General features: G+C 45.7%; 1 protein-coding gene across 1 annotated transcript in view; it reads right to left on the bottom strand.

Annotated features, from left to right (window-relative positions):
* Positions 1 to 14,362, bottom strand: part of N (neurogenic locus Notch protein) — a 152,447-nt gene that overhangs the window by 109,343 nt on the left and 28,742 nt on the right. Inside the window, exon 2 of the mRNA XM_071687298.1 lies at positions 7,976 to 8,054. Within this exon, the coding sequence (XP_071543399.1) occupies positions 7,976 to 8,054 (79 nt within the window). The remainder of the gene's footprint in view (positions 1 to 7,975; positions 8,055 to 14,362) is intronic.

The following is a 14,362-nucleotide window of genomic DNA, read 5'->3' as shown; positions in this document are numbered from 1 at the left end:
ACGATGATATCATTCAAAAATATCAAAGTCACTAAGTATAAACATCTTAAAATTTCAAAAGAGTTCATCAGACCAGGGGAAGAGGTTAATAAATTACACATAAATCGAGCCTACCAGGTTTGATAGGCGACTACTTGGTACGAGCTGTTCCCACGCTGGGCTCCCTGGCGACGCCGCGGGACATCCCCCACCCAACCACCCTCCCCCCTTCCTGCCCACCCCCGACACCTCCGATACATCCGATACAGCTCTTTGAACAACTCACAGTCGTTTAAAATACCATTAACAGAATACTAATTGCCGGACATCTACAAGTAAGAGGCAAGGGATATAAAAATATATACATCCCAAGCTAAACTGTAAGAAGAAAAGGATAAAATGAAGCCGAAACCGCAGCCACCCCACCAAACAAGACTGACGTCACGGTGGACCACAGGGCATCGCGGGTCCACTCAGAATCGACCGAACTCTTTTCAACAATGGCCATCGCCCCCTTGCTCCATGTAAACAACGTACAACTATTTTCACACGTGTATACACATCTTCCATAGCACAGGTTAATAAATGTCTCATGTCTCTGTCCAGATATTTATTGTACTACATTTACCCGATTGCTGTATAAAAGGATGGACCTCTGCAGTACCTTCCACTTCGTTTCTCACAACCCAGTCCCGTACAACTCTAAACAGGACAAGCTCTTTCTGAAGAGCAAGAACGATGGACAGATGACCGCAAAAGCAGCTCTCAACAAAAACCCAAGGCTGGGAAAATACCTAGCGGGCAGCCAAGCTCGATATGCCCGTGCTACATTACACTCGGACGAAGACAGATCAGCGCACCTCTCTTTAACCGTTAAACCTGAGAGATCAAACTGAATGGCGATTTCAAACACTTTTATACTACACTTCAGCATTCATTCTTCAGTGTATACCACGCAAAATAAAATGTTCGGCGGTCTCGAGATATTTCGTTTCTATAAAGGCAGATACAAATGATCTTTACGTTTAGATACAAGTTCCTGAGGCTTGGAGGTGGAGGAGGTGCTTCCGTAGCGTAGTAGTAAATGTGAGATCATAATAGTGTGATATCTTATCTGTGTGTCAAGCGGCGTGGGCAGCACCTGGCCGGTTTAAGGCCGGTATTACAGTTGTGGACCATACCTGCCTGGCCGCTACACACTTCCACTCCTCCACCACCATAACTCACATCTATGAAGAAAAAACTACGCTTGTTATATATATTAATAAAACTATTATCGATTAGTCCTTAGCATTATGTCTCTTGCGACCCGTGTTGTACGCTATGAGCATATGTCCAAGGGGCAAGTGTCGAGTACCCGGTACTTGTGTAGCGGGGCAGCTGGGACGTGTGTCGCCGCGTGGCGGCACCTCGGCAGAGGCTGCGCTCACTTGTGAATCACGACTCCATTCTTCCTCTCTTACTGGTTCTTAAATTTCTAAACCTCTTGTCACCGTATGCTTATAACAGTACCCAAACATAACAATATAATGCGAACTTATAATCCTGGTTTCCAGGTTTTTTTTTCCCTCATGTGGGTGAGCCACAGGTGAGTGAAGGATCGATACCTTGTACCTCGGTAAAGCCGTGCCCACACTGTGGCATCAGCACACCGAGGACAACACCTGCCTGAGCGGGTAAGCTACGCTGCCACATCTCTGCTCTACCAACTTTTATATTTTATTTTACTTACTGAAGGACGTCTGCAGTCATGTCAACACCATGTAACCACTGAATTAGATCTACGATATCAGGACAGTGAGCTAATTACCCAAGTCTTTATTGCTGCTTCAAGATGCACGAAAGGCGAGAGGTTAGAGAGGTTACGGAGCCATAAAGAGCACACCAAGGGGCATCAGCCACACGCCGCCTTCGCTGCCACAGTACTCGCCCATCACAAGTCAATACCTAAGCTACACGCCTTCTTCGCTTCCCATATACTCGGTCACCACATGTCAATACCTAAGCTACACGCCTCCTTCGCTTCCCGGACAGTCAGTCACCACAGGTCAATACCTAAGCTACACGCCTCGTTCGCTTCCCGAATACTTGGTCATCACAAGTCGGTATTTCACGCATATCCATCTGACGGTACCCCAAGACCTGCACATACGTAAACACCTCAAGCAAATAACCTCCACTGCCCATATAGTCACTCGCTCATCAAAAAGATTCCTCAGTCACAAGCCTCCCTAGCTGCTGCCAACGTGATCACGCATTACCTGGCCAATAAGTTTATTACATCAATATACGTTACACTTAATTGAGCAAACGACGATTGTAAGTCAATTTCACCCGACGAATACAAAGCGTATCTCCCAATCATTTTGGACGGTAAATTTTCTTGAACAGTACTCTACGTCTACATACGGACCGGGAGTGCATGATCTATTTCATGGCTGCAAGGAAAAGGTTCAAACTGTCGAATACTAGTACATGGGACAAGAGCAACAGCAAGAAAAATCTCCTTTTAAACGTGCTAACTATACTTTTTTATCCGCAGTAAAGATCCTTTCACTTTATCAGAGAAAATTAAGTAAAAATGGAGTAAAGGACAATAACTGAAATAGTTATTGCACATGCAACGCTCACATATCCTCCAGCCATACGATGGCAAAGGACTGTGATCCTGACCCATGACTCAATGATAAGTAATGACCCCCTGGCGATTCACCTTCCTCGTGTATCAGGTTAATCTACTACAGAGAGACATGATCCTGACCCATGACCAAAGTCCACTGTTATCTCCACACGCTGGCATGTTCATGATCTAAATATATACCGTAGCACCCTCCTCTCGCCTCACAAACTAACATGAAAATGGGCTCGCAACTCATCTCTACTGAGAACTTGATCATTTCTCACCAGATGAGGCGATCTAAGACTACGGTTCAACTCCACGGGCACCTTATTAACACACTCTCACAAACAGCACCTACTTACTAACACCCCTCCACAATCTGACATGATCCTTACCTACTCTACTGGCACCCTCAAACGATCCTGACCCACAACTCAACCTCCAACACCACCTCCCTCACCATCTACTGACATGCACCTGTCACATCCATTAATTATGATTCACTTAACATTAACTCCCAAGGTCACCACCCTTGAGGGTATGATGGCTCTTGCCTTTCACCTTACCCTCAAGGGTCACGTTAAAGATTACGCCAACATACCTAAGCGAGGTCGCACGGTCGTGCCAGTTCTTTGTTGTATGGTGAACTATCTAACTCTTTCCATCTCAGAAATACCCGGTTCAACATGGTCGTCATACAAACGGTTGTGGCAAGGGCAGGTGCTTGTGGGTGTTATACCAGCGCTCCCAGATAACGAGACATCTCCGCCCGACACTTCAAATCACATCTTGTCAAGGCTCATGCTTAAAGTTTGGAGCTTATGCTGGTACTAACAATACGTGCTACTGTCTTTAATAATTACGTCCAATTGTGATAAACTACGCTCAAGTCTATCTTACTCTCCGTGCTACTGACGTGTGTTTGAATTAACTCATCCTTCCATTCAACCAATCTACCCAGGGGCCACCCCTGCTAGCTTTGCACCCTCCCGTACTCTCTCTCTCTCTCTCTCTCTCTCTCTCTCTCTCTCTCTCTATATATATATATATATATATATATATATATATATATATATATATATATATATATATATATATAATTTCCATCTATTTATCGATTCCATCCATTTCTATAGCATTAAAAAAAACTGGAACGCCTATTGACCCATATCTCTCGGCAAACATCACATAAGGAAATCACAAATATCCGTCAATTCCTCTTACCAGCGGCTAAACAATCCCTTAACTACCAGGTCAACCAGTTCGGCCACTTCCGAGAAAATCATAGGAGTGGCGGCCAGTACAGCCAATTGAGCCCATTAGCTGCTGTGCTCCCCCTTCCCCCCAAACACCCAATATAGTAACTAAGGTAGCCACGGTAACAGGGGGAGCATTCTACAGCTCCCTCGATAAATCTTGCACATAACGAAGACATGTCACAACCCTGCTGAAACTCCAAGATCATCCGCATGTGGTGGGGTGGCGTCCCGTTGTTCGTGAATTTCGTTAATAATAAGAATTCCTTCCATAATTTCGTTAATAATAGGAATATCTCCCATATGAGTAGTTTACATTGGAGAAAGGACATTAAACCACTGGCAGTGTATATAGTGATGTATCAGGAGATATTTGTGCTGGTGATGGTGGTCGTAGGGTGCAGGATGCGCAGGACAATAGCAGCCAAGGAAACATTCAGTGCAGCCAGCCCGGGCGCCCCTCGAGGGACAAAGCTACAGCCATATCCTATTGTGCCCTAGGAGGCCTTTTCCTGTTCATTGTCAACAGAACAGTGTTGGAGTGAGTTAAGGCGGAGCAGTAAAGGACTGTACTGTACAGCACTGTACTGCTGCGCTATCTGAGGTAAGGCCACATTCGTGACTGGACTCACGTGTGCTCTCCAACAATACCCAGTAATCATATGCATGAGAAACCCTCTTCCACTCCACACCAACACTTAGGAATCGTTAAGCTTTCAAGGCAAAATGCGTCCGTCATTGTGAGAGCGGCAATAAACCAAACCTAGTGCAGCGGCTGAGGCCGGTCGACAAGATCCGCGCACACGATTTTTTCCAAGCCGGAGATGGCCATACTTAGCGCACGGTCTGCGCTACAGAAGAGTACAAAATAATTCTACTTCACTAACGAGTGGGGGTCACGGTGGCAAGAGAGAGAACACTGATACAATAATACCCAGGAGTGTGATCGTCAAGCACAGCTTAAACGCGGACAAGTCATCACCACCTGACGATTTGCCGATCACCGTCACGGGCAGTTTCGCCATCAGGCACAATCATATACTTCCTCCAGCATTCTGGTGGTGATACCGCTCTCATTTATATATGGAACAACGCAAAGATAACAGGCAGGATTAGGCGAGCCGAATGACTGTTTATTCATACAGTACTACACACTTAAAATGATATGTAAAGTGTGTATGTAATATAATATAATATATATATATATATATATATATATATATATATATATATATATATATATATATATATATATAAGACAAATCACATTTGAGTTCATAATATTTCAATGACTACTGGAACCTCGCCTGCAGCCTCATTTCCTAACACTAAAAAAAAAAAGATTACCACAGCCAACCACTGTGGTGTAATCCATGACAACCCTCTCCTCCCCCCACGGGAGGCAATACTCACGAGGTCAATAAACATAACTCAACCAGACAACAAATCCCTCGCAATAAACCGTAATTAATAATTGCTGTATATGGCTGGGCTCATTAATTAAATTAGTGTGTGCTCCCCTACCATGGGGGCCAGATCCCAGCCCACAAGCCGCACATCTGTCCGGCTTGCCGCCCTTCAAAAAAGCTATCACCAACTGACGTGATTGCATAGATACACACTCGCGCCGCCAAGTTAAGCCTGTATAGATAAGAGAGAAAGCCAGGAGACAGGATCATGTGAAAAGAAAGTAAAACTGTCCGTGAAGAGTAATCGCCACGCAGGGCAAGCTCGGCCGCGCCAGCTGTCGTCAACAAACACAGCCAGGCGATAAACAATACTATCAGCATTGTTCACCGCCATCTCGTACGGCGCCCTGCTTACCCGCTGTTGAATTTTCCCAGCAAAGTGGAGGCCACCCCGATGGTTTATGGAGGATTACCGGTAATCAGCGGTTTCGGTCAACAGAAGTGATTCCCCGACACCTTGGTCCGAAAAAAAACCTTCCATATATCACACCGCGCATAACGCATACCTCACCCGTGATGTGTGCGCAGTAGTCAATACTCGACACACGACGTAAATACCATAAAAAAAAAAGGTTCACACTGAAGGGAGCGATAAAACTAAGCGAGAGAGACAACATGCATTATCCGGGGGGGTGGTTGCTCCACATCCTCGGCCTCTGGCCCCGCCATCTGGACACGAGAGAGGGGCGCCAACCACACACACACACACACTTGCCACACACACAAAAGAAAAAAAACACAATAACAATGATAGCCACATCAACTTCAATTAATCGGATTTTGGTTGGCGCCTTGTATGGTCTCACGCCACTTGTTGGGCTTATAGACCACTGCATACAAGAGGCTCCTGCTGGGGAGCCACGCTGCTCTTTTGTCCTGCTAACTCGCTCCTCCTGCTAAGCTTGTTCTGCACAGGCTACAACCGCATGCACTCCTACAACGCCGCATCCTCTCACGCTTAAATAATGTTATATGCCATTGTTATCCAACAACCATCCGATGTATTTTAATTGATCGTAAGCGTAACCCTAGAGCCGGTCGGAGCGTCGCATGTGAGAGCAGCAGTCACCGCGGCCAGCCCGGACGGTGCAATTATCACCCTATTGAGGGACCTGTAACCTGAGATTGACCTGTGTGTGGCGGTGCTTCAAGCCACCACCTCTGCCGCTCCCACACGCTACTCTTAACCCCCTAAAGCTCTGGATGCACGTACACCACCATCAGTACACAATCCACAGCATGGAAGTTCATGACCTTATATCTTTCACCGTGCGGGTCTGAGAGGTGGGCGCGAATGACCGATGGAAGTGACATGCTCCAGAATAAAAGAGTCGTAACTTCCCAGGCAGAATGTCAAGTGGCCATCCTGTGGCTCGCAGCAGGAGACACCACCACCACCACCACCCTTTGCTCTTTACTTGCTTGTAAAAATATATCTCACTGAATAATTCCAAGAACCGTATGATACATTCTCCCCGATAATGCTTCTACGGGAAGCAATGGCTCGACGTCAACCAGTTAGTAGGAGTTGTTTTTTTTCTGTCTCCACTTTCCCACCAGAAGCGCCACAAATCTGGCATGAACAACAGAGGGTGGAGGAAAAAAGCCCTCGTCCCAATCTTGCATGAGTGGTACACCTCTGGGACACCCTGAACCCTAATTCAATTAGGCATATCCCTTGTGGTGTGGCAAGCGGGTGCCAGCCTGTGGGAATATGGGACAGCTGGTGGTGCCCCGGTCTTCCTGGGAACAGCCGGCCTCCACGCCCCCACGGACCCTTTATCACTTACTACCAGCGAGGTACTGCTTGCTCCTGACCCTTCATGAAATGCAACGCATCATATAACTCCACTAGTATTTCCCCCGATAACCTCTCTAAATATCTCAGTGTATATGAATATGCCAGGGCGCATGTAAATACATGTAACCTTACATACATATGAAGCGTACATACACGAAAAATAAAGGCTGCAAGGAAACTACACGTAAACCACGTAGCCCTAAGGGAGAGCACGGCGGGAGCGTCGGTCATCAGCAACGGCCCTAAGCGACGCGTTGGAAAGAATAATAACAGTCCGGTGCTGCCAGCGAAGCGTGGGACACCAGCCCTAAAGGGACCAACGTTCGTCATATACTCTAAACTAATGATAGACAAACTCGTCTGGGACTTTGCGAGGACAGTACCTCACCTTCCCTCACCCCGCGTATACCTACCCTTCCTGTGCTTTAATTCTAAGTTTGTGATGTCCTTCCCTGTGACCACTGAGCATCACCTCCAGCGATAATGATTCTGAATTCTAATGACCTGCAAACCACCATGGTTAACTGCCTTTAGCAAAGGAGGAGGAGTAAGATATGAGTACCATCATCAACGGTCTTAACAGCATGATGGTACGACCAATGAGTGTGACGACCTGACCTCTCAACAGAGCCTTGCGGGTCGCGTTCAACGTTACACCAGCTGAACCAGGGTTTGTAACATAAGCGGGCAAGTGTCGTATCGTCGTACTCAAGTAGTTTTAAAAGACGAGCGAGGGTGTGGGGGCCAGCAGTGGCAGCAGCACCAGGACCCAAGGTGAGGCTAACACAATAAGGGTGGGATGGAAGGACACAGGTGTCCAGTGGGATGGGAAGTTGGTCATTGTACTCACTCGCAGGTAGACTCGGCGCCAGGGTTGGAGACACAGCTGCCGCTGTTCTTGCAGGGGTTCGGCGAACAAGATATGAAACCTGAAACAAGAAGGAGCAAATATAAGTAACATTATACGAATAAAAAAAAATAAGTCATACTAAACAAAATATAGAATTACACTATCCAGGTTAAACTGAATGTTGATCTAGATTCTAGAGAATGACGCGTCCTGGAACCAGCTGAAATGATGTATGTAAAACCTCAAGAACATAATGGTACTATATAATTAAGCCACACTGGCACAACTCTTCGGTAGGATGGCGTGGTCTCCGACCTCACCTGACAGTCATGCTAAAGGCCAGGTCAGATGGTCATACCATCGTGCTTATGGGTTAAAAGAAAAAAAAAATATTCCAGGCAGTGACTGCGCGCAATAAAGTAGTCCTTCAACCGCCGGCCATGACATTCCTCACACCTGTTACGGTGAAAAACGTAACCAAAAACATCATTTCCTTCAACTGATAGCCACGCGATGTCACACACGCTACCATGATGGGAAAAAAGATATATACAAACCGGCTGGAAATACAATATTCCGAAGGAAATGTCAGGGAAACGAAAGGTAAAGACAACGAAAGAAATGCGTCAAGATGCCCAGAAAAGTGATTGGATTCTGAAATAAAAAAAATCGCCCAATACTTCGAAGCTCTTTCAGTTTCTCTGTGGCAGGTTCTGAATGGCTCCTAAATCCTCTAAAATAAATTGAAGAATACCTCACGTTCCGGAGATGGCGCGCGTTACCCGTCCCTGTGAACCGACACAAGCGGATGTAGGGAGCAGGTGCGCGGGCGGATCATGCCACTCTCACCTGCGAATAACATCCCCTTTCAGCACGATGATACGATCCTTGAAAACGAAGGTAATGACCTACGATGGCGCGACACTTGGGTATGAGCGACGTGACCCTTGATCTGACCCAAAAGGGTCTCATGTCTCCCACTCAGCCAAGGTCTCTTCCATATTCTCTTCCAGCTACTAATAATAGTCGGACGCGGAACCAACACGTCTGTGTTTCTCGGATCTGCAACAACGGGGCATCGCCTCTACCTTACAATTCTGTACACATTTAACATTTCTAGCCCACCAGGGCACTGCTTTTGTATGTACAACAAACAGATCTACAGTTTCTAGCTATGATTTCCTCCACGTGCCATTAATCTAGTGTGGAAAGTCTTTCCATGGCCGATCTTACTATTAAAAGAATGTCAATATATATATATATATATATATATATATATATATATATATATATATATATATATATATATATATATATAGACTGGTCATTCTTTCCAAGGTAGATGAGACTTTCAAACCAGTTCTAACATCAGCAAACGACAGGATAATCAAGTTTGTGTTATCAACATTTTCATGGATACGAAGACTGTCACAACACTTCCACAGTTGTCCTTGAAGGAGTTGCGGCAAGTCAAGCCTGGTGCCACTCACCCAAAGGACAGTTCGTATCATTTTTCCCTTTATAATACATAATACTTTCTTTGTCCGAGTATTTCATCCAAGAGAGAAGGGTGGGACCTTTCCTATCAAAATAGTTTGCTTATATGTGAAGCGGATGATTATTCATATTCATATTAATTTCCTTCGCACTACTGTTGTAAATAAATTCTGCCAAAATTATTTTTTTTTCAAGTTCTGTTCTACATCAACCCATTTAAGAAAAAAGTCATGAAAAATGCATTTAAATTCTTCGTAATGCTAGCAAAGTCTCTCACTCTAGTGTGTCATGCCGCAGCGTTCTTTCGAGTGTGAAAATATCTGGTCTTGAGAGTTCGTGAACATGAATGGGCAGTGACACCAAGGCTAGGCTGGGCTGAGCAATACCTGGATTCAGCTAGAGCGTTACACTGGGATGACGACAAAGACTAGGGTAGAAAGATTTACACTGACTATCCAGAAAGTGCACTGGAGACAAGAACAGACGCATGGTTGGAGGAAAGCAAGTGAGACAGGAGGACAAGACAGTGCAACCTTATGGCCTGGGCCGGAATGAGGCGCGCCTGAGACCGCATGTCCGCCCTTCACTCCATAATGGACAATCTCTCGTGTAATCCTCTGTGATGCACCGTCACCACACACACTACAATGCACTATCATTACCGTGGCAACGCCGCACTGCACCTGCCGCTGGCAGCCTATGACAGCTCAAGTCACGATGCTCTCCACCAATCACAACCAACTTAACTTTCCCGCCATTACCAATTTCCTCGTCACGTTACCCACCCTCTATCAGTCATGTGTCCACGCAAATCATAACCATTCGTTGACCTAAAACTCAACAACCATACAATAATGTGAAATATGCCAAATATGAAGTACACTATAAATAAGGACGCACACTTTGAATCAAGCCGCAACCTCTCTCTCTCTTTCTAAGTCAACAAACTCTGCTCACGGCTCCAAAAGCACATTTCATTCCTAACTCCGAAAGGTTAGGTTCAATACTCCAAAACCCTGGTCACAATTCCAGTGTGGCGATGAACATCACAAGGGGGTTGAGCCTCAACAGGAACAACATGGTCGTTTACGAATCACTAAGAGATAAGAAGCCACCCTCTTCATGTTATACAGATCCTCTCTCTCTCTCTCTCTCTCTCTCTCTCTCTCTCTCTCTCTCTCTCTCTCTCTCTCTCTCTCTCTCTCTCTCTCACACACACAAACAACACAGAAATCACACGACTCATTCCTCGTACCTCTAGATTACCCTGCGGCGAGCAGTGAGCGCTACGCGTTAGCCCTGCCTTTTGGCAGAATCTCGATAGAAGTACTAGTATGTAAGCACACACACACACACATTCTCTCTCTCTCTCTCTCTCTCTCTCTCTCTCTCTCTCTCTCTCTCTCTCTCTCTCTCAATTACTCGTTCACGGAGCGCATTTGCGTCCTGATGGAGCACGATTATACAAGGAGGCCGCGATGGAACACGACCAACAGTGGGCCAAGGTGGATCACGGTGCACGAGAGAGGATACGGGTGGATCGAGATGTACCTGACGACCGGAGTGGATCACGGGGCAGGTGGGGAGCTGCGTGGGGGCAAAGGGTAAGTGAGCAACCGGGCGGGTCATGGTGCGCCACAGGGCCCGGCTGGATTACTGTGTCAGAGGAGACCCAGCTGGATTACTGCGCCAAAGGGCCATACTGGATTATTGTGCCGCAGAACACAGCTGGATTAGCGCGCCTCAGGGTCCGGCTGGATTACTACTACCATGCCAGGGGACCAGGCTGGATTACTGTGCCATAGGGCCAGGTTGGATTACTCTGCGTCAGGAGTTCTGGCTGGATTAATGACTTCCTGAGGGGCTCAGATGAATTACTATGAGCCACAGAGTCTGGCTGGATAAAGGTGTAAGAGACAAGGAACAATATAGCTAAACTACTCACACAATCAACTCTGGAGGTACGTAAAAAACACACAAACTGCTTAACTGATAAAAACCACCACCTAACAACTACTGCACTATAGTAATGGGCGTATAACCTTAGTAAGTATGATGCAGATTCACCAGTCCTGAATGTAAAGCGCCGTTGTGCCAGCAGTAAAGCTTACACCATTCTTATTTGCTATGCAAGCACTCTCAGACAGATAAGAGTGAGTCCCATTACAAGACACCCAAGCCTCGTAGACATGGCAAATGGCATGCTAACCATTTAAAAAGCATCATTATACTGCACAACCATGCAAATCCCTTTTGTAACTACATTTACAATTTAAAAAACCTAAATCACAGTTCAGAACCGGTACAATATATACATATGAAATACCAAAAATAACAACAGAGCACCAACCATAACACAACATCGCGAACAACACGGCACCAACAAAATTACGAAGTGTAAGAGAGCACCCCATGCTAACCACACCGCAGCATAAGACCATCCAGAACGCAGCATTGGCGAATCTAGGCACAAACATCATTACTGTCCATCAAAGCCTTATATCAGCACCACTGCAACGCCAACTACGAGCCACAACATGGCACTAAGGCGAGACTGGCTATGAAACCCCGTCCGCAACGGCACACCATCAACTACAGGACCACCAGCTACATCGCCTACACCAAGCCATCGACCGAGAAGCCGCACTATCTACAGAAGCGTGTGCTAACCATGAGTCACATGAGCTCAATTCCTGAGTGCGGCAGTCGGCCCACACCTAATCTATGTGTTCTTCCTCCCCTCAGATGAGGTCGCATTAGCTATAATGCTACAATGGCACAAGAGTAAACATAACTGCATCAGTGCATCACAAAGTATCATAAAATAATAATACAACACCAAAATACACAAATACCAAAAATCCCCGGCACAACAGAGACAGCAAAATCGCACGTCACAACACCGAATACGACATGACAGGAACACAAAACACCACCGATCCCGCCCAATTATAACAACAGGCCAGCAAAACACAAACAGCACAACCTCATCAACTACAGAGATGCAACACTAGAAAAAAAAAATCTTCAACAAACACGATACCGTTAAACTATGAACATCAACATATCAAAAAAATAAAGAAAATGAATAAACACCGACATTACCAAGTACCAACGATACTCATTTTATCATCGTACCAGCAACGGCATCACACACCCACCACCGCTTAATAAAGGACAAAAACCAACGCCATCTCTCCACCAGCCGAAACCTCCACGGGCCACTAGGTATGGGAGTGTGGCAAGACCTGGCCCATACCGTAGCAAGAGGGCAAGGGTATGAGGCCACACAACGCACGTTAGGCTCGTCCTCTCTACACCCCTCGCGGTGACCTATGCCACTGCTCGGTTCATTGCTATTCATAATATACACCAAATTCTGTTTCAGTCCATCACAAGAGTACTTACACCGGAACTTACAACTTCCATAACCATGTACAGTTTGTCTGTTATGTATATACCGCGGGCTAACCAAGATTATTGGTGGTATCATTTTTGGACAAGAAAGGAAAGCTGCATTTTAAGAGGGGGTTTCAGCAGGGCTGGCGATGGTGAAGAGGGATGACCTACTTCGGGGCGGCTCGCCACTCTCACTCTCATACACTCCCACCACAGGTTGCCCCAGCCAGTTACTCCCCCATGCTTTACTGGATCGTTCGGTTCTGAAGATCATACACATCCTTCACGGTATACTGATATTTCACTCCCTTTCCAATCCGCAACGTCTTCGTAACATCTGTACGATGACGTTACTGGATGTTTCTTCTTCGCAAAAGAAAAATGACACATATGAAATCATATTCCCTTGGTGATGTGAATGTTAATCCACTCTTTAACCATGGCATTCAATAAAGAGGTATAACCTTCACGTCAAAATGGTATATGATAAACGGTGGGGGTGCAGCTGGGGCGGCCATCTTTGTGTGGTCGAGTCCAGCAACAGACCAAGGTGGCGGGCGGAGGTGGAGGCCAGACACCCGAGCGCCCACAAAAGTGGTCACTCACTACCTCATAGGACGGGTTTGACTTCTTCCTCGGACCCGACTCTCACAGTTAACCCACCCCATCTTTTATACACACATCTGGCCGTCGACGTAGTTAAAGGTGTATAATTTACTGTGAAAGGGATAAACAGGATCGTATCAAAGTTTCAGTGGCCATTTATTTCTTACACGTCAGATGTAAACAAAGAAAGACTAGAAAAATAAGGGGATATGAACGAGAAGCCGTGAGCAAATATCGACTTCGCGAACTTGGAAATCTTGACAGCGTACCGGTAAAACACAAGTCTCTTTCTAACACTGGGAGTCGACAGACTGACGGATAAATATACGAGAAAAATAGAAGCTTTTGGCGAGACTTCTTACCCACGCAACCGTAGCTAGGGCACCATCCTTACTGTCCTTGTCCATTATCTTGACTTTTGTTTTCATATTCTGTTACGATACTCATGCTTCTGTCCATGCATGAAAGTATTTAGATTTGATTTTCAGGTATACATACAGGAGGATGTCCCATTACTATATATATATATATATATATATATATATATATATATATATATATATATATATATATATATATATATATATTCAGCAAAGAAAGAAATGAGCACCCCTTCCTAATCTCAGAGTATGAGTTAGGCTCTGCACTTTGGCACTGCCTGCTGCGCAGTAGGCAATCTTCCACGTTATCACTGCATTATGCACAGACTCTATTGTTAAAAGAATTTAGGGTCATCCATAATGACCGGATAATGGGCCGATATCTCTGAGTTTAGAAGCACACACGTCACATATGTGGCTAATTACGTGCCGTGTCGATAGTTAAGTTCAACGACGTGAGTGACTTCCCGCGGTGACCCACTTCTTTTGTACTGGTGCATCCCGG

This window comes from Panulirus ornatus, chromosome 43 (genome assembly GCF_036320965.1).
Source record: "Panulirus ornatus isolate Po-2019 chromosome 43, ASM3632096v1, whole genome shotgun sequence".
NCBI classification, from domain to species: Eukaryota; Metazoa; Arthropoda; class Malacostraca; order Decapoda; family Palinuridae; genus Panulirus; species Panulirus ornatus.
Note: the sequence above shows the minus strand (reverse complement) of the source record. Positions and strands in the feature narration are given on the sequence as shown.